The sequence below is a fragment of the Sorex araneus genome, chromosome 4 (genome assembly GCF_027595985.1).
Source record: "Sorex araneus isolate mSorAra2 chromosome 4, mSorAra2.pri, whole genome shotgun sequence".
Classification (NCBI taxonomy): Eukaryota; Metazoa; Chordata; class Mammalia; order Eulipotyphla; family Soricidae; genus Sorex; species Sorex araneus.
Genome location: NC_073305.1, coordinates 173,378,111 through 173,397,583, shown reverse-complemented (window position 1 = coordinate 173,397,583; position 19,473 = coordinate 173,378,111). Strand labels below are relative to the sequence as shown.

The 19,473-nt window shown below is 37.8% G+C and overlaps 1 protein-coding gene across 1 annotated transcript in view; it reads right to left on the bottom strand.

Annotated features, from left to right (window-relative positions):
- The window catches only part of ADGB (androglobin), a 182,455-nt gene that overhangs the window by 10,462 nt on the left and 152,520 nt on the right, over positions 1-19,473 (bottom strand). Inside the window, 5 exon segments of the mRNA XM_055136319.1 lie at positions 1,612-1,708; positions 2,550-2,726; positions 6,085-6,260; positions 11,139-11,250; positions 13,196-13,389. Of these exon segments, the coding sequence (XP_054992294.1) occupies positions 1,612-1,708; positions 2,550-2,726; positions 6,085-6,260; positions 11,139-11,250; positions 13,196-13,389 (756 nt within the window).

Sequence of the window (19,473 nt, the reverse complement as noted above, 5' to 3'; positions counted from 1 at the left end):
AAAAAATCAAGTTTCTCTGCCATGACCTTTGATAGCTAATAAAGTTCCTTTAAGTAATCATCCAATGACTTCACCCCGTCTACTGGCCAAAAACACCCTGATCTGCCCCTGTTGTACTGAATTAAGTCCATCCTCTTCTATTTCAAATCTTGACTAAAACTTCCTTGCCACTTTTAGCAACTATCCAGTGAAACAATTCACTTTCTTGCCTATTACTTCATACACCATAAAAAAAAAACTATAATGAAATCTAGCGTGTGTTTTGACAAATCTGAGTTTTCAATGTTATATTAGACTGTGACTATCTGAGTATGTTAGTGACTAGAAATCGCTCATATCCCAGCTTAATTGCTCTCGAGATACATGACATAGGAAAAACAAGGTGTATCTTTGAGATTTTGTCACTTCATCAATTAAATGGAAAGTGCAATATCTGTCACATAATTGGAATAGGATAAAGTAAGATAATCAACTTCAGGCACTTTAAAGAGTGCAATTTGAGGATAACCAGATTACAGGAGTATTTGTTACATAGACTCTTCATAGGAAAAGTTAAGGGATATTGTCTCTAAAGTTCTTACTGAATTAAATTCTTGATGTAAAAGTAGAAAGATGAGTTTTCGGATGTGACTCTCTCCATCCTTCATACAGGATTTAAGTCCAGTTACCAGCAGTCAACTGATGATGAGAAGGCATTAACTAGTCCCCTGGAGAGCTGTCTGCAAATTGTCCTTGGGTAGCTTGTAAGCTTAGCAAATTATAGAGCAAATTATTCTGGGCCAGTGTCTTTATTGGAAAATTGGAAATATTGTTATGTGCAGGTAACCCTGGAACATTACTGGCTGTCCTATCCATCTCCTCACCCCAGAAGATACACTTCCATAGAATGCCTGTTACTAACTGAAATGTCTACAGATCCCCTCAATGAGCTGCAGTGTGGTGTAAAGTTAGAGCTTCTACTACACAATTCCAGGTCTAGCTAATAACTTCGTAACAGTAACAGTAGTTTGCTTTACTATTATGATTTTTATTTATATTGTTTATTAATATTATAATAATGCCAGATTTAAGTACTATTATTGTTGTTATTGGAAAGTGATGCCAAGTTTTCACACTATTACCTTTTAATTAGATACGTCCTGATATAATATCTGGTTTATCATTTCTTTTATTCTTTCTCTTTTTTCACTCTCTATCTCTATTTTATTTTGGGGGGCCACATCTGGCAGTGCTCAGGTCTTGCTTACTCTTGGATCTGTACTCAAGGATCCCTTTTGGCAGTGCTCAGGGGAGCATATATGGTGCCAGGGATCCTGGGTAGTTGTGTTCAAAGCAAGCACCCTACCTGCTATTCTATTGCTTCAGCCTCTGATTCATATTTTCTTAAATAAGGAGATGGTGTCGATTTGAGGAAAAATAAAGAAAATTTGCTCAGCTAAAGGAAAGAATATCACAAGCAGTTTTCTTAAAGGACTGTACGTTGGCTTTTTGCAATCCAATAGAAAACAGGTTTGGAAAGATTTTCTTTTTACCAAGAATGATTCATAGACTATCTCTTAAGCGATGAAAGTAACAATCCTGTATTCTGAGGCAGCTGGAAGGTTGACTGACCTTCATCCAATGTTTTTTTTTGTTTTTCAGCTGAAGTGTCATAATCAGGTACTTTCCTAATTAACTGGTTCAGATAACGCAGACGAGCTTGACTTGCCTGAAATACAAACATTATCAACAGGAAAGAGCATATTCATCTTACTCAAAACAAAGAGTGCACGTGTAAATGAACAGAGATTTTGACTAGACTGCTCAACAGGCATTTTGACCAAACTAACTTGATTTGCAAACTATCTATGATTTCGATCATTACTTTTGAGGACCAATGAAAAAGCAGTCCTGGAGCTGCTTATGAATTGTTCCCATTAGGAAATGAAGCAGATACAAAGGGTAGTAATTCATAATGACAATGGTTGTTCTCTTTTATGAAAAGGTAAAATAGTTTTACTAGAGAACCATAAGAGAAGAAGGGCAGGGGAGAAGGAAAGTTCACATCTCAAGCTGAGATACCGACAAATCTTTAAGATAGCAATACGCACCCCTCCCTGGAGATAAGTTACTATTACATTTAATGTCGGGAAAGGAGATGGGGGTGAGTTTTGTATATTTCACGAGAGGCAGCACAGCACAATTTTTCAAATCTGTGTGTGGCTGCACAAAACACATAAAAGTGTATATTAAATTCTAAATTTTTCTCACTTGGGAATGCAAAGACAGATGTGAAACAAAAGCCAGACTATGTACAAGGATGTGTCTTGACAGTTTGGGTTTACAAGTTTTATCATGATGTGTTTTGCTTTATGCAAATGATCTGGGTGTTAGGGAGGAAACATTTCAACATGAGTCCAAATGTGGTCTTTACTTTAGTTATTAGATGTTTGACTAAATTTCAGAGAACAGTCCTAGAGGAAAGATCAAACAGGTTTACCACCTGGTTCTTATTTCAGATCATGCTTAACGATGAAAAGTCAAGGAACCACTTTTCAAACTAGAGTGACCTTGATTGCTCTTCCTGGCTCAGTCATCTCCCAGGCTTGTTTCATGGCTCGGATCTCATCAGCACGTTCTGTGTCCTTTTTCACCTCTAAGAATTCTCCATCACTGTGCTCAGTGACGAACTTCAAAAGCCAGTGTGGCTTATCTGGGTGTTCTTGTTGGGAGTGAGCTGGCGGCAACTGCTAATGTGAAAAACATCGAGTTGAATGGTTTCCACCATTCAAAAGAGGCTGGATTTCACATGCTGTTTCATAACTTCATTTTTAATCATTTCCCAAGTAAAATGAAATCTTATATTCACAAAAATATTTGGATAAAATATTCATAACAAACTTATCCATAAAAGGCAAGAGATTAAAAAGTGTATCAATTTTTTAATGAAATTTAATGAATAAATACATTGTTATATATACATATGATTTTTACCCAACTACTAACATGTAATAAACTGTTGCTATATTACAAAGGACACTTGGATACTTAGAGAGACATTATTCTAAGATAAAACAGTTGCAAACAAAAGAAGGTAACATATATATGCATATATATATATAAGAGAATACTTTTCATGCTATGTAAATGTTGTTCAAACAACTCTTTTTTGGGATTCCAAGAATTCATGAGTATCTTCAAATTATCTTATACTTAATCCAAATATCTTTATTAATTTGAATAATTTTCAGGATGAACTTTAATTTTTGAGATATATTCTCCATATATTGGAGAATATTACAATTTTATGAAGAATGAAAAGAATGACCTTTTGAATAGAATGAAAGGCCATCAACAGTGCCAGTTTTCAGTTTTATCCATTCATGTATTTTATTAATCAATTTTTTCTTAATGTTTGTGCAATACTTTCATTCTCTTAATGTACCTTAACTCTTCCACTTGAATTTTATCTGACATTTCATTTTGACCTCCAGGGAGAGCTATGACATAGTTATGATTATCCTCATCATACCATTGATTGTTGATTTTTTTGATCGGTCTCAGTAATGTTTCCATTATCCTAGCCCTGAGATTTTAGAAGTCTCTCTTTACTTGTCCTTCCCAATGATGCCACATTGGAGGCTCTTTCAGGGTCAGGGGAATGAGACCCATCATTGTTACCAGTTTTGGCATATGAATACGCCATGGGGAGCTTGCCAAGCTCTCCCCTGAGATGCCTGTCTGACAGGCATGACATAGTATTGAGTCAAAATTAGGCACTAGGAGACAAAAGATCATCATATACTACAAGAATTTCCATACATGGAGCACTGTAGCCTATATCAATCAGTGTTTCTCATCTCTTTATCCTAACATCTTATTTCCAGAGTTACTATGAACTCTAATAGGAAATCTAGCCAAAGGTTCATTTGGAAGCAAGTTGTCATCTACTCGACAATATTTCCCACATGTACACAATGTTACAGAAATCTGACTAAGACATAAATGCAAATGCTCGAGAGATTAGAAAGGGAATCAGTATTAATTATGTGTGTGGGCTAAACCTGGTTATTGCCGTAATGCATCAAGCCTTAAAAGCAGTTCTCAAGGAGCTTCAAAAGACTAGATAGAGGTGGCCTCATTTCTAGGGAAACAGTTTTCATCTAAGATACATATGGTTGCAATTGTTTGCTAGTGTATGCATAGTTGGTATTAATACAATGATTAATGCAATTAGTTTCAATTTCCATATGTTTATTTACTAGTCATTTCTGTGACACTGTTCCATTCTTGCTCAAGCAACCTTACCCGGATCAATTTTGCTCACTTGTTCTGTTGTCATGTCTTGGTGATTTATGACTTATTTATTGTTGCCCTACTCCTAGAATGGGTCAGAGGTCTTGCCTCAAATTTTCTGCCTCAATTCTACATGGTATTTGGGAGCATCAGATGAATCTCTAAGGTCCTCCTGTCTCATGTTATTTTCCAAATAGTGAGTGTTGACTCAAGGAAAATTACTAGTTTCTGAAAACATTTTTGGCATTTTACCATACCATAACTGAATAGCCAATAAAATATAACTGAAAAGCCAATAAAAGGGCAAAATATGTTTACCATAGTACCTAAGAGGCTAGTTTAGGATCTTATATGAAACAACATACATATTTCTATATTATGTTAAATGAGGTCCCTGTACTTGCATAAGAAATACATTGAAGAGTTGATGAACTGTTTACTGAGACAGCAAAGTTAATATTTTCAGTCACTATACCCTTTGCTCTTCCACAATCCACTTCGTGAATTTTAATTCCTCTTCCTTTCATTAGATTCATGCAACCAATTAAATCCCAGATTTATTGAACTACAGAGTCTAGAGCAGCACCTTTAATTTGTCCCAACCATAATAAATATGGAATAATTCTTTCCCTGGCAGCTACTCCTTTTCCCTCAGCGAATTCTGGGAAATGAAAAGTCAGTTTCTCAACTCTATTAATGCAGAGCTTTGGGTTATATTTTCCCCATTACTTGAACTAATGCCTTAGCCCTGTCACCAATAGTTATCCTTACAATATTTTCTACTTGAAAGGTGCACAATATTTTCCCCTCTGTGTCTTTGTTGTTGCTGTGTGTTCAATTCTAATCACATTTTTCTGTTCTTCTGATTCTTTTAGCATCTTAATTTGGGGATAAGTCCACCAATGTAAAGTGGTGGGAATATGTCCACTACGAAGATGGATGTGACTTCCATGGGACGCAATTCTTCATTTAAGAGATGCTGGAAGAATCTCAGGTGTTCAGTGAAACTTGTATTCTTTCCACGTGATATATAAAAAATATTCTGAACGTAGCTGACCAGTCAGGAAATCAGGACCTGTAGACTTTGTTAACTATATTCAATGGTTTCATCTTTCATTTCTGATATGTACTGGAAATGTTTATTTGGCTTTTCTGAGATATTTTTTTCTACATTAAGGATGAATTAATATGGTTTAATAAAAAAGTAGAATCAAGGACAAACAGATAACAGAGTTTCATCTCTGACGTATGGATCATGGAGAATTGCAGATGGATTATGAAGCACCACCAGGGGTCGCTCGGGATACTAGTGAGAAATAGTCCCTGAACCTGGCAGTATATGTATGCATCAACACCCTTTCCACTGGAGGCAGAATGATTCCAAACTTTGCAGCTACCATTCATGAAATACAAAGACTTTATTTACTAACCATGGTGTGTTTTTATTGTGACTTACAGTTTCTGAAAATAGCTCTTTAAGTGAACACTATTCTTTCAGAATTGGGTGTTTTGACACTTTTCTATATTAACTGCCTAATACTTCCCCTATGCTCTTTACTTCTTGAGAACTTGGCTTAAGTTGATCTAAATGCCAAGAACAGTGTCTTCTATACTGGAAGTTCATTTATTCCTAACCATACCTAAGGGGAAGGACTTAGAGAAAGGACGCAATAATTATTCCATGAGGGAGATGGAATATTTAACAATCTGGTACTCAGGAGAAATGGACAAGTAAGACTAAATAAACCTAAATCCATAAACTTAGTTTAATTTATTAATGTCTTCAATAAGAGAAATTACCACACCCACCTGGGGCTCAGGGCGAGGGGCTTGTTTTTCTTTGACTGTCTTATCTTTCTCTGAATACTTTTCTTTGACTTTCCTTGATGGCTTGGAAGATCCTGAAGATTTCTGACCCTCACTGATGGTATGAGAATCTGGACTTCCCGAGTTAATTGACTCCTCATGTTTCTCGACGTGACTTCCTAAGATGTGAAACGTGAAAACCACAAGCCATAATAGAGCAAAGAAGCTCAGGCCATACAGGAACAAGCCAAACAAATCATAAAATATTGGTTTAGATTCAATTTTCAATAAACTCATGTTTTATAAAGATCCATGTGACTTTTATAAATATGAGGCATAATTTACATGCTACATACTAGTAAAGTACCTAAATCAGTAGTATATACAGGTCTTTCAAGCAGCACAACCAATTCACTTCCAAACTGGATGCTTTCAGTCTATATTCATATTCTTGTCTAATGGCTTTGGTTAGTATCGCTGGTACAATAGCGAACTTTTGTTTTCCTTCTGTTTGATTTATGTTGTCTATTAATTTTGGGTTTTCTTAGTTTTGTGGGGGGTATGGAATATTCAGTTGTTTATTTGAATTGATTGTGTTTATTGATTTATTTTGAACTTCCCATATAGTGGTGCTTGGGGGAACAGGAAACTCCCAGTGAAATTTGTCCAAATGGGCCAGACATTCTGTGTGAGATCCCATGAACATGGTACTTAATGAGCACTCTGGTGCCAGGGACCACCAAGGACACCTCATGGTACTTGAAAGGGGGGCACAGGCAGCAATGCTCAGGAAGGATCTTTGATCTTTTCAACTGGATACACGTTTGATTATTATTTTTCTAATGCTGTTTGCAGCACACCTCACAAGTTTGGGTATGCATTCATCTTTAGGTACGTTCTTTTTTTCTGCGGGGGGGGGGTGTCTTTGCAGCTATGGTCAGGAAACTGGGGCCAACCCACATGACACTTAGCTCAGTGGTGCCAGATCTGAAGACTAGTGCTTGATCCCATGATTCAGTGCTGCTCAGTGATGGTTCTTGGAGTCACCTGAGCCTCATCCAGTGGTGCTCAGGGTTCATATGATGCCAGAAATCAAACTTGGTGCCTGTAGTCTACCACATTGAGCCATCTTCCTAGCCCTTCTAAGAATTTCTCTTTTTCTCCTCTCCTCTCCTCTCCTCTCCTCTCCTCTCCTCTCCTCTCCTCTCCTCTCCTCCCCTCCCCTCTCCTCCCCTCCCCTCCCCTCCCCTCCCCTCCCCTCCCCTCCCCTCCCCTCCCCTCCCCTCCCCTCCCCTCCCCTCTCTTTCCTTCCTTCCTTCCTTCCTTCCTTCCTTCCTTCCTTCCTTCCTTCCTTCCTTCCTTCCTCTTCCTTCCTTCCTTCCTTCCTCCCCTCCTTCCTTACACTCTTCCTCCCTCCCTCCTCCTTCCCTCCCTCCTCCCTCCCTCACTTCCTTCTTCCCTTCCTCCCTTCCTTCCTCCCTCCCTTCCTTCCTTTCTTTCTTCCTTCCTTCCTTGTCACACCTGGCAGTGTTCAGATCTTATTCCTGCTCTGTGCCCAGGAATCACTCTTGGCAGTGCTCTTCGAACAGTATGTGATGCAGGGGACTGAATCTGGTCAGGCAGGTATAGTCAAATTCCCAGCTGTTGAATAATTTGGCTGGTTCCTCATTCTAAAACTGTCTTAATTTTTTTTTATGATATGTTCCTGATTCACTGCTTAGGAGTGTTTGCTTACTTTTCATTCACTTTTGTATTTCCAAAATTATTTTTTATTTCTAATTTATTGTAATTGTTTTCAGAGAAAACATTTGGTATTATTTTCATCTTTTTATACTTACAGGCTTCTTTGGTTGTGTTGCATATGATCTACCCAGTATAATGGTCTAAGTGAAATATTTTCCTATTGATTTATTGGCCACTTTATTCATTTTGAAAAGTGGAATATTACGCTTCAAACTATTATTCTTGAACTTCTATTGTTACCTTCAAGTCTGATATTTTACTATATTACTCATAAATTTTAAATGCTTTTGTTAACTTCATACATTCTTACAATTATATTTTTGATGGACATGTACTGCATAGTGTCCATTTTTTATGTCTAGTCATTTTGTTTTAAGTATATTTTATCTGGTATTAGTATAGCTGCTAAGTCTTAGTTTCTAAATATGTATCATGGATATTTTATCTTTTTGATTTCAAATTTATTATTTTATATTGTCTTTTAAATGAGGCAGGCCTGGGTTCAATCCCTAGCACCACATATGGTCCCCTGCTCTCTGACAGGAACAGTGCCTGAGCACAGAGCCAGGAGTAAACCTTGAGCACTGCTGAGAGTGGACCCCTTCAAAAAAGAAAGAAAATAAATGAAGAAGAACAAAATTAACCAAAACAAACTTTTTCATAACTTGGTGAATTAGCAAAGACTTTATTGAATTAAAAACAGTTGCATATCTTGAAGGACAGTGAGATTTTTCATGGAATTTTAATTTGTCCTTCCACCATCTATCTGTTGCCTTGTAATGTCCTTGGAAACTCATAACTTATTCATCGTATAGTCATCAGATAAAGTAAAATGAAATGAAAAGTCTTCAAATATCAGGCAGAGATAACTCAAGAAATGTTTTTAATTCAATAAAGTCTTTGCTAATCTCCAAGTTATGAAAACCAAGAATTCATATAATTGCTCAGAAACCTTGTCACAGAACATATAATTACAAAAAGCTCTGTGGAGGAAGGTAAAATGACATTAAAGACAGCTCAGATATGAGTGTAATAGATAGAATAAGTCAAAATTGGACCAATTTAATTAGCAAAGAGAACATAAATTAAATTCACATTTTTTCACTAATATTAAACAAACAATAATAAAATTATTCTACTCTAGTTGAATAATGGGTATAGTGACAATTTCACACATATAGAAATGTGAAGTAAATTCTGTAGTTTAAAAAATTTATAAACCCCCTTCCGCCGCTGCTGCCGCTCGAGCATGATGGAGGAGCCCAAAAGAGCTACTTTGGACACCAGTAGCCCACTGAAATACTTCCAGAATGTGAACTGAGAGTTTACGCCAGGCTGCGACAGCTGGGAAGGGTATCTCTCTCTAGGTTTTTCCATCTTATGAGCACCATAAAAGGGTAAAAGTTTGCAATGATGATGTAATTTCTGGCAGAATTTTCCCTGGACTTTATACAGAAACCCAAAACCGCGCGGCCACGGCCGCGCAACCTAATGTCATCTAATCATCAGCAATATGAAATGGTTCCTTTTTAATGGGTCGGACTTTGGGGGGAAAATCCTAACAAGAATAGTAAGTCTTTTGTTGAAATATTGAAGGCAATCAAAGTAGTAGCTATCTCTCTAGACTGAACTAAGCCATAACCCCATGCCAGCCGAGGAGAAGAAATATCCTTCTTTCTCGGCAAGAAATGTGGCGTGGCGTCAGCCATATTATAATGTCCATTAAGCAGACATGAACCTGGTGGGAATGAGATATAAAGAAAAAAAATTATTATGTACATGGAACAGCAGGATGCTGGTGGAGTCTCGAGCCGGGGCCGGTACCAGCGCACTACTTTTGGTTCCAGAAACTGCTTGTAGATATGCTGCTAAACTATCAACTAAGCCATAGCCCCACGCCGGCTGATGATGGGAAATAACCATCTTTCTTGTTTTTTTCCCCTTTGTCAGGCAGCGTGGCGTCAATCATACTATGAGGATGACTAATCAAGCAGGCATGAACTCGGTGGCTCGGGAAGGAGGGGGAAAAAAAAAAGAAAAGTTATGTAACAAACAGCGGGACTTAATATCTCTACATTCTCAGCAATGGAAAACTAATTATCAAATGCTTCCTTGGCAGTAGGACTGTCTTTTTTGGGGGGGAAAACTCCAGCAAGAATAGTGAGTTATGTGTTGAAACGGAATATAATCAAGATAAAGAGTAAACGAAGTGAAACTTATCACTTACAAGGGTGAGGACTGGGGGGGCGGGAGGGGGCGGGAGGTATACTGGGGTGGTTGGTGATGGAATATGGGCACTGGTGAAGGGAAGGGTGTTTGAGTATTGTATAACTGACATAATCCTGAGAACTATGTAACCTTCCACATGGTGATTCAATAAAATAAAAAATAAATAAAAAAATAAAACAATTATAAACCTATTATACTGTCTGTAGCACTGTCACATGTCATCCTTTTGTTCATTGATTTACTCGAGTGGGCACCAGTAACGTCTCCATTGTGAGACTTGTTGTTACTGGTTTTGGCATATCCAATACACCACTGGGAGCTTGCCAGACTCTGCTATGCAGGTGGGATACTCTCGGTAGCTTGCCGGGATCTCTGAGAAGGACAGAGGAATTGAACCTGGGTCAGCCACATGCAAGGCAAATGCCCTACCCGCTGTGCTATCAGTCCAGCCCAAACCAATCATACCTCAATAAAAATTCTGTATATTTTTAAGATTAGGTAATTTGGCTTAAAATTTAAAAAGAACATGAGTTTAAAATACAAATCTTTCAGACTCAGTTATTATTTTACATAACATGATACTGAATTTAAGAATAGAAGCTATTTGAAATCATTCTTCTAAGGTGTCAAACTAGCAATACTGAGAGAAAATTTTATTGGGAAAATTTTTCAAAAATATGAATTTTCTGCCTCTAGGATATGATCCTACCTCTAAGTATTAGGTACTTAGTATAGGAGATTTTTCTACTAACATTGGAAAAATATAATTTTATTACTAAACAAGTTTTCTGTATACTTGTTACAAATCATCAAATGATATTTACTAACTGGACAAATGTCTTTAAACTAGGCTAAAAAATTATGGATGTATCACTGTGTCATCGATTTGCTCAAATGGGCACCAGTAACATATCCATTGTGAGACTTGTTTCTTTTAAATCAAACAGTAAAAGTTTTGAGACATAGAGAGCGATATCAAATGACAGGATATAAAACATAAATGGTAAGCAATAGTACTCTTTGCTTCATTATCAGTTTACTATCAACTATTCATATAAAATATAAAATGCATTCAAGTGGCATACCTTTAGCATCACTTCTCTCTAATTCTTTTATTGCTTGAATGAATGTCAGTTGACTTTCATTGAGAGTCCAGCTATTATATAATACCACGCACTGTACAATGTACTTATAAACCTGTGCAGTAGAATGCAATGTTTAAGCACACATTGATAACAAACATGCATATGCTTAACACTTTGTATTAGGCAGATACTCAGTATTTCTCTGGATCATGTTATCAGAGTTAATATATGGGAGTAGATATTCTTAAAAATTTTGTATGTGCCTTGAACATGACTAATCTGGGTTTGAACTCCAGCATCCTATATGGTTCTTCACCTGACCAAGGGTCACTCTGGAGCACAAAAATATGAGTAAATCCTGAACCTCCCTGGGTACCACTCCACCTAAAAAAATCCATAATAGGTATTTTATTTTATTTTCTAGACCTATTCATTATATTTAATTATTTTAAATTTTTTATTGAATTATCATGATATACAATTACAAAGTTGTTCATGATTGAGTGAGTTTCAGTCAACAATATTCCAAAACCCAGTGTACAATTTTCTCCACCACTATCCCAGTTTCCCTCCACCTGCCTCCTCCTTTGGCCCCATGGCCCCATCCACAGCCTGTCTCTGTGGAGACACTTCTCTCTCTCTGTCTCTCTCTCACTCTCTCTCTCTCTTCCTCTCTCTCTCTCTCTCTCTTTCTCATTTTCCTTTTAGGCAGTGTAGTTTGCAATACTGTTACTGAAAGGGTATCATGAATATCACTTTACCCCCTTTCAGCACTCAGTTCTTGTCTGAAGTGACCATTTCCAATTATCATAGTCATAGTGGTCCCTTCTCTGTCCTAAAAGTATTCCCTCGCCCCCTTTGTGGCAAGCTAAATACCATGGACCAGTTCTCCTGGTCCTTGATAGAACCACTCACTTTTTTTTTTATTCCTTTTTGGGTCACACCTGGCGATGCACAGGGGTTACTCCTGGCTCTGCGCTCAGGAATTACTCCCGGCAGTGCTCAGGGAAGCATATGGGATGCTGGGAATTGAACCTGGATCAGCCGTGTGCAAGGCAAATGCCCTACCCCGCTGTACTATTGCTCCAGCCCAGAACCACTCACTCTTGATTGTATGGTAGGTGTATCCTGACAGTCTCTTTGGTCTATGACTTTTTCTTTCTTTCTTTCTTTCTTTCTTTCTTTCTTCTTCTTTCTTTCTTTCTTTCTTTCTTTCTTTCTTTCTTTCTTTCTTTCTTTCTTTCTTTCTTTCTTTCTTTCTTTCTTTCTTTCTTTCTTTCTTTCTTTCTTTCTTCTTCTTTCTTTCTTTCTTTCTCCTCTTTCTCTCTTTCTCTCTCTCTTTCTCTCTTTCTCTCTCTCTCTCTCTCTTTCTCTTCTCTCTTCTCTCTCTCTCTCTCTCTTTCTTTCTTTCTTTCTTTCTTTCTTTTCTTTCTTTCTTTCTTTCTTTCTTTCTTTCTTTCTTTCTCTCTTTCTCTCTCTTTCTCTCTTTCTTTCTCTCTTTCTCTCTTTCTCTCTCTCTCTTTCTCTCTTTCTCTCTTTCTCTCTTTCTTTCTTTCTTCTCTCTCTCTTTCTTTCTCTCTTTCTCTCTTTCTTCTCTCTCTCTCTTTCTCTCTTTCTTTCTCTCTCTTTCTCTCTTTCTCTCTTTCTCTTCTTTCTCTCTTTCTTTCTTTTCTTTCTTTCTTTCTTTCTTTCTTTCTTTCTTTCTTTCTTTTTCTTTCTTTCTTTCTTTCTTTCTTTCTTTCTTTCTTTCTTTTTTTTTTTTGCTTTTTGGGTCACACCCAGCAATGCACAGCGGTTACTCCTAGCTCTGCACTCAAGAATTACCCCTGGCCGTGCTCAGGGAACCATATGGGATGCTGGGAATCAAACCCGGGTCGGCCACGTGCAAGGCAAATGCCCTACCTGCTGTGCTATCACTCCAGCCCCCATATGACTTTTGAAAGATAGAAAACTTTATGATTTTATTTTTATTCAGTATTGATATTATTGCTTGTTAACTTTTTCACCTTGACTTTTAGAAGCAGCCCGATTGAATAGCTTTTAATCCATGTAAGTACCTGCTGTGATGTGCTGGTAGTTTCTTCTGTAAAGGGCATAAATATGGTTTCCTCATCCATGAGAGAAAGAGAGTCCGTTGCCATATTTCCGGATCTACCCTTAATGGTTTTCGGACCTGCAGTAGTGCTCTTCTTCTTAGGAAAATCTGGATCCTTCTTGGGTGAAGTATGTGATGTATAAAGTCCCTTGCTAGCTGCACCAAAGAAATATTAAGCATAAGATAAAGTCTGTGGATGCAAAGTCCTTGTTGACTGTATGATTTAGTCCTAGAAAACAGTTTATCGGACTTTTAAAAAAAAGTTTTTAAAAAGGTTTTATAAAACACTCAAAGAAACAGGTCGATCTATGTTATTATAAGATAAAAATTAATAATGTCATCAACTTCTTAGATGTACTCTCAAAGAAACTTAGTTATATGCAACTTGCATAAAACAATGCATATGTGGAACAATCAGCAACACTAAAAGAATATCCAACTCAACAATTTCTTATTCATTCTCTGCCATGAAATGACACCAGTCAGCAGACACTCGAATTTGTTTGATACCACGTTTCACACCACGTGCGTTGTCACACAGACAGAGCATTTTCACATTATTTTTGTTTTGATTTTGTTTTTCGTACTTTATCAATTACTTATTTGGTTCTGACTGGCACACAGCAGTGTTCTGGGGCTATTTCTGGCTCTGAACTGAGGAGCAACACTTAGAGAGAACAAATTGACGAGGGGTTTGAACCAGTGCTGACAGACGCAAGTAAGTGTTTCAATCCTCGAGAAGGCCCCAAACATTTTCCTTTTGTTAATTTCTACATGCATTTTCTAATCATAAACAGATAACAAAAAAATCTATGGGAGGGGACAAAGATTGAAACATGCTCACAGTTATTAATTTATCAAATATATTTGACATATATTTGATATATATTATATTTCAATTAAGAAATAACACGCAAATGAAAAGAAAATTTCTATTACAGTCAAATATATAATTTACCTGTGTTCATTCATCTAGGATTGTGATTCTTGGAAGAGAGTTAAAAAAATACATAAGATTTCCTCAGTTAATAAGATTTCCTCCTCCCCCCACCCCGCCCCCATGGAAGCACGTGTTCTGGCTCTAGCATCCAGCAGGACCCAGAGTCAACAGCTTGTGGACAGTTCCTATTGAAGCTTGGATTTCTGGAAACAACTTAAATTTGTAAGGGTCAGTACCAAAGAAAGGCAAAGGGGAAGTGCATATAGACTCCCGCTAACATTTTATAATCAAACTCAAACCTCAATAGGTCACTCTTTGTAAAGAATACAGTCATTTTAAAGAGGAAGAGGGATTTAGACCGGGAAAATTTAATGACCTTAAGGGTCTTTATATATTTAAAGGAAGATACAGAAATTGCATAAGGTGTTTTTAAATGAAAAATGACAAAAATGAATATAAATTAAATATTGAAAATGACCCAAGGAATATTCAGGAACAAAGGGTTAATGATAGGGTAAAAGAAACTGTGATTTTAAAATTAAACGACTCCTTAGAGTCTGTAATTTAGCCTAAGCTCACCTTTGTTAATAAAATATAGTGCATTTTCCCACCTCCCCAGACTAAATCACTACATTTGTGCAGAGACTGCATTATCATATGTGGTGCCTTCTCAATTTCCTGCTCCTCCAAATTCTCATCTATATTGGGTTATTATGACATATACCTATATTCTCCAGTTAACAGAAGAGGACAAAAAGAGCTAAGATTACTTGGTCACAAATATATATATATATGTATATGTGCATATATACATATATGTGCATGTGTATTAGATAGAAAAAGTTTTAAAATATGTTCTTTAAATAGTTTTCTTTATTATTATGTAATGAAAATAATATAATCATGATTTGCTAAAAAGCATAGCACTGTAGCACTGTCGTCATGTTGTTCATTGATTTGCTCAAGCGGACATCAGTAATGTCTCCATTGTGAGACTTGTTGTTACTGTTTTTGGCATATTGAATATGCCATGGGTAGGGTAGCTTGCCAGGCTCTGTAATGTGGGTGGGATACTCTTGGTAGCTTGCCAGGCTCTCCGAGCATAACCATGAAAAATGGATAGTCATGCAATGTCAAAAAGAAGATAGAATCAATTATGAAAATGATTCAGGTTTCAGAAAATAATATTTTATCCAAATAAGTATAAGTAGATTGTGCTGTTCTGTTTTAGAGACTGGAATCTTTGAGTCAAAATTAACCATTTTATTTATTTATTTATTTTTATTTTTGCTTTAGGGGTCGCACCTAGTAATGCTCAGGGGCTACTCCCAGCTCTGCACTCAGAAATTACTCCTGGCGGTGCTGGAGAGACCATATGGGATGCCGGGGATCTAAACTGGGTTGGCCGCATGCAAGGCAAACACCCTTGTACAATCGCTTCAGCACCAAAATTAATAATTTTAGACAAAATTTTTTTTCTTCATTTTTTTGTACCTTCCTTGTGGAACTCAGGACTTACTCCTGTTGGGACTGGGGGAACCATTGAGGTGTTGAGTTTTGAGCCCAGATAAGGTGCAATCAAAGCAAGAACTTCACCTGCTATACTATATCTTCAACCCTAAGATAAGATTTTGTAAAACTGCATTGAATGAACAAAAAAGAACTAGAAAAATTAAAGGAAATGAAAGGATCAATTTATTAAAACTGAATAAAGACTTTTTATATGAATTTTTAATATACAGCCTATGAAGAAAAATTAAAATAATAAATTTTGGAGCTTTATACAAGAGAGCAGAGAAATAAGACAAAAGTATTTGAATTAAATGTTTTACACCTTAAAATGAAAGTGGGTCTTAACATACATTTTCAGAAACTTACCTAATTAAAATAATAATTACGGTCTCCCGAGTTTCTGAAGTCACTCCCTGCTCGCCCTGCGCACCCCATCTCCCGAACCGGCTTGTAACTGCGCACGTCCATCAAGTACGAGGACCATCCTCGGCCACGCCCTCCCTTTCCCCCACTTCCCGCTGCCGTCTGCGTCTCCCGAGTTTCTGAAGTCACTCCCTGCTCGCCCTGCGCACCCCATCTCCCGAACCGGCTTGTAACTGCGCACGTCCATCAGGTACGAGGACCATCCCTCGGACACGCCCTCCCGTCCCCCCCATCAACAGGAAGACACTGGGGGCGTGGCCTGTGTCTTAGTGGGAGTGGTCTAAAAGTGGGCGTGGCTTCCTCTCAGAGCGGCCAACGCTAACGCGGCCACAGTTATTCTTTGCTACCTCAGCTCAATCGGTACTGTGTATTCCTTTGAAAACTCACTTTTGCGATCTCAAACACTTACGCAAAATAGCCATTAGCTTAGGCTGACAGTATAAAAGCTATCAGTGAATAAGGGAAGTTTAGCACAATCGGAGCCCCTTCTTCCCACAAAAAGGAAGAGGAATAAATAACTACAAGGTTCCAACTCTACACTTCCGTGACAATATGAAGAAGCAGCGAAAATCCCCTCCACGAAGAGAGGGAGAAGAAAAGATACTAGAAACCTCAAAAGAGTCTCCCAACATCTACGACCTCTCAGATAAACAATTCAGAGAGGAAATCTGGAGGAGAGTCGACCTACTCCAAGCAAATATGGAACAGACATCCAATAAATTAAGGGAGGAGATGAATGAAGCGCTGCAACGGTCTACCAAGAAAATACAGGAAGAAATGAGAGCAGAAATGAGAGCAGAAATGAGAGCAGAAATTTCAAACCTTCGAACGGAAGTCTCACAAATAAAGGAATCAGTAGATGAAATAAAAATCTCACTAGATGCCCTCAACAGCAGAATGACTACAGCCGAAGACAGAATCAGCGAGCTTGAGGATGAGCTGCAGAAAGCTTACAGACAGCAACAAATAATGGCCAAAGACCTCAAAATGGCTATAGAGCGAATCAGAGCCCTGGGGGATGACTTGAAGAGGAACAACATAAGAATCATTGGAGTGCCAGAACCACAGGGAAGTAACCCCAATGAAAAAAACATAGTCAAAGACATCATTACTAAGAAATTCCCAGAGCTGGAGAAGGCAGGCGTCCAGATACAAGAAGTCCGAAGAGTGCCAGCAAAAAGAGACCCAAATAAAAAGACTCCAAGGCATATCATAGTCAGAATGGCGGATGCTGTAGATAGAGACACAATTCTACAAGTAGCAAGGTCAAAGAGGGAAATCACATACAAAGGAGCACCCCTCAGATTTACGGCCGATCTGTCAGAAGAAACCCTCTGAGCCCGAAGACAATGGTGGGACATAGTAAAAAAACTCAACGAAATGAATGCCTCACCAAGAATACTTTATCCGGCTAAACTCTCACTCAAACTCGAAGGAACCATACACTATTTCTCGGATAAACAACAGCTCAGGAACTTCATAGACTCAAAACCAATCTTGAAAGAAGGTCTAAAGGGGCTACTGTAAGACAAGGAGGAGCCCCATAAGAACAACAAATCCCACAGAAAGATGACACAAAACCCCATCACAATAATCTCTCTCAATGTCAATGGCCTAAATGCACCTATCAAGAGACACAGAGTGGCTAAATGGATCCGGAAATTAAACCCAACATTCTGTTGCCTGCAAGAAACACACCTGAACAAACAGAGTAAACATAGACTCAAAGTCAAAGGATGGAAAACAATCCTCCAAGCAAACAACCCCCTTAAAAAAGCTGGAGTGGCCATCCTGGTATCCGACAACATAGATTTCAGGATGAAAAAGATCAAAAGGGACAGCGAAGGTCATTTTCTGTTTATCAAGGGATATGTACAACAGGAAGAAATCACACTCTTAAACGTATATGCTCCTAACAAACGACCGGCTAAATATTTAAAACGACTCCTAACAGACTTCAAAGAGGACATCACTAACAGCACAATTGTAGTCGGAGACTTCAATACGGCCTTATCGCCTCTAGATAGATCCACAAGAACAAAACTCAACAAGGAAACACTGACTCTGAAAGAAGAAATTGAAGAGAGAGGCCTAATAGACCTACACAGGGCCTTACACCCCAAAAAGAAAGAATACACATTCTTTTCCAGTGCACATGGAACATTTTCAAAAATAGACCATGTACTGGGCCCCAGAACATACCTCAATAGAATCAGAAAAATAGAAATTGTATCAACCATCTTTTCAGACCACGATGCGCTGAAGATAGAAGCTAACCACCCACAAATACGGAAAATCAAATCAAACACCTGGAAATTAAACAATTCCATGTTGAACAATGAGTGGGTCAAGAAGGAAATCAAGGAAGAAATCAAAAGATACTTAGAAACAAATGAGAATGAAGACACGAGCTACCAAAACCTATGGGACACAGCTAAAGCCGTGTTAAGGGGAAAATTTATAGCTCTCCAAGCATTCCTCAGGAAGGAAGAAAGGACCCACATAGATAGCTTGACTTCACGACTCAAGACGCTAGAAAAGGACCAGAAAAAGGACCCCAAACCAGACCGAAGGAAAGAAATAATAAAAATTAGAGCAGAAATTAATGACATCGAAACCAAAAAAACAATCCGAAAGATCAATGAAACAAAGAGTTGGTTCTTTGAGAAAATAAATAAGATTGATAAACCGCTAGCAAGACTCACAAAGAAAGAAAGAGAGAAAACTCTAATAAATCGAATCAGAAATGAAAAGGGGGACATCATAACAGAAACCAGTGAGATTCAAAAGATCATTAGAGACTACTTTGAAGGTCTTTACGCCACAAAAAAGGAGAACCTAAAAGAAATGGATGGATTCCTTGATTCCTACAATCTCCCAACACTGAAGAAATAAGACCTGGAATACCTGAATAGACCCATCAATGTTAAGGAAATTGAAACGGTAATCAAAAACCTCCCCAAAAACAAAAGCCCAGGCCCAGATGGTTTCACTGGCGAATTCTTCCAAACATTTAAAGAAGACCTATTGCCTGTTTTCCTCAAACTTTTCCAGGAAATTGAAAAAACAGGAACTCTCCCAAACAGTTTCTATGAAGCACTTATCTCCCTAATACCAAAAGCAAACAAAGACACCACTAAGAAAGAAAATTACAGACCAATTTCCCTGATGAACACCGATGCGAAGATCCTCAACAAAATACTAGCAAATAGGATTCAACAACTCATCAAAAAGATCATACATCACGACCAAGTGGGATTCATCCCAGGGATGCAAGGATGGTTTAACATTCGGAAATCAATCAACATAATCCAGCATATCAACAAAAGCAAAGATAAAAACCATATGATCATATCAATAGATGC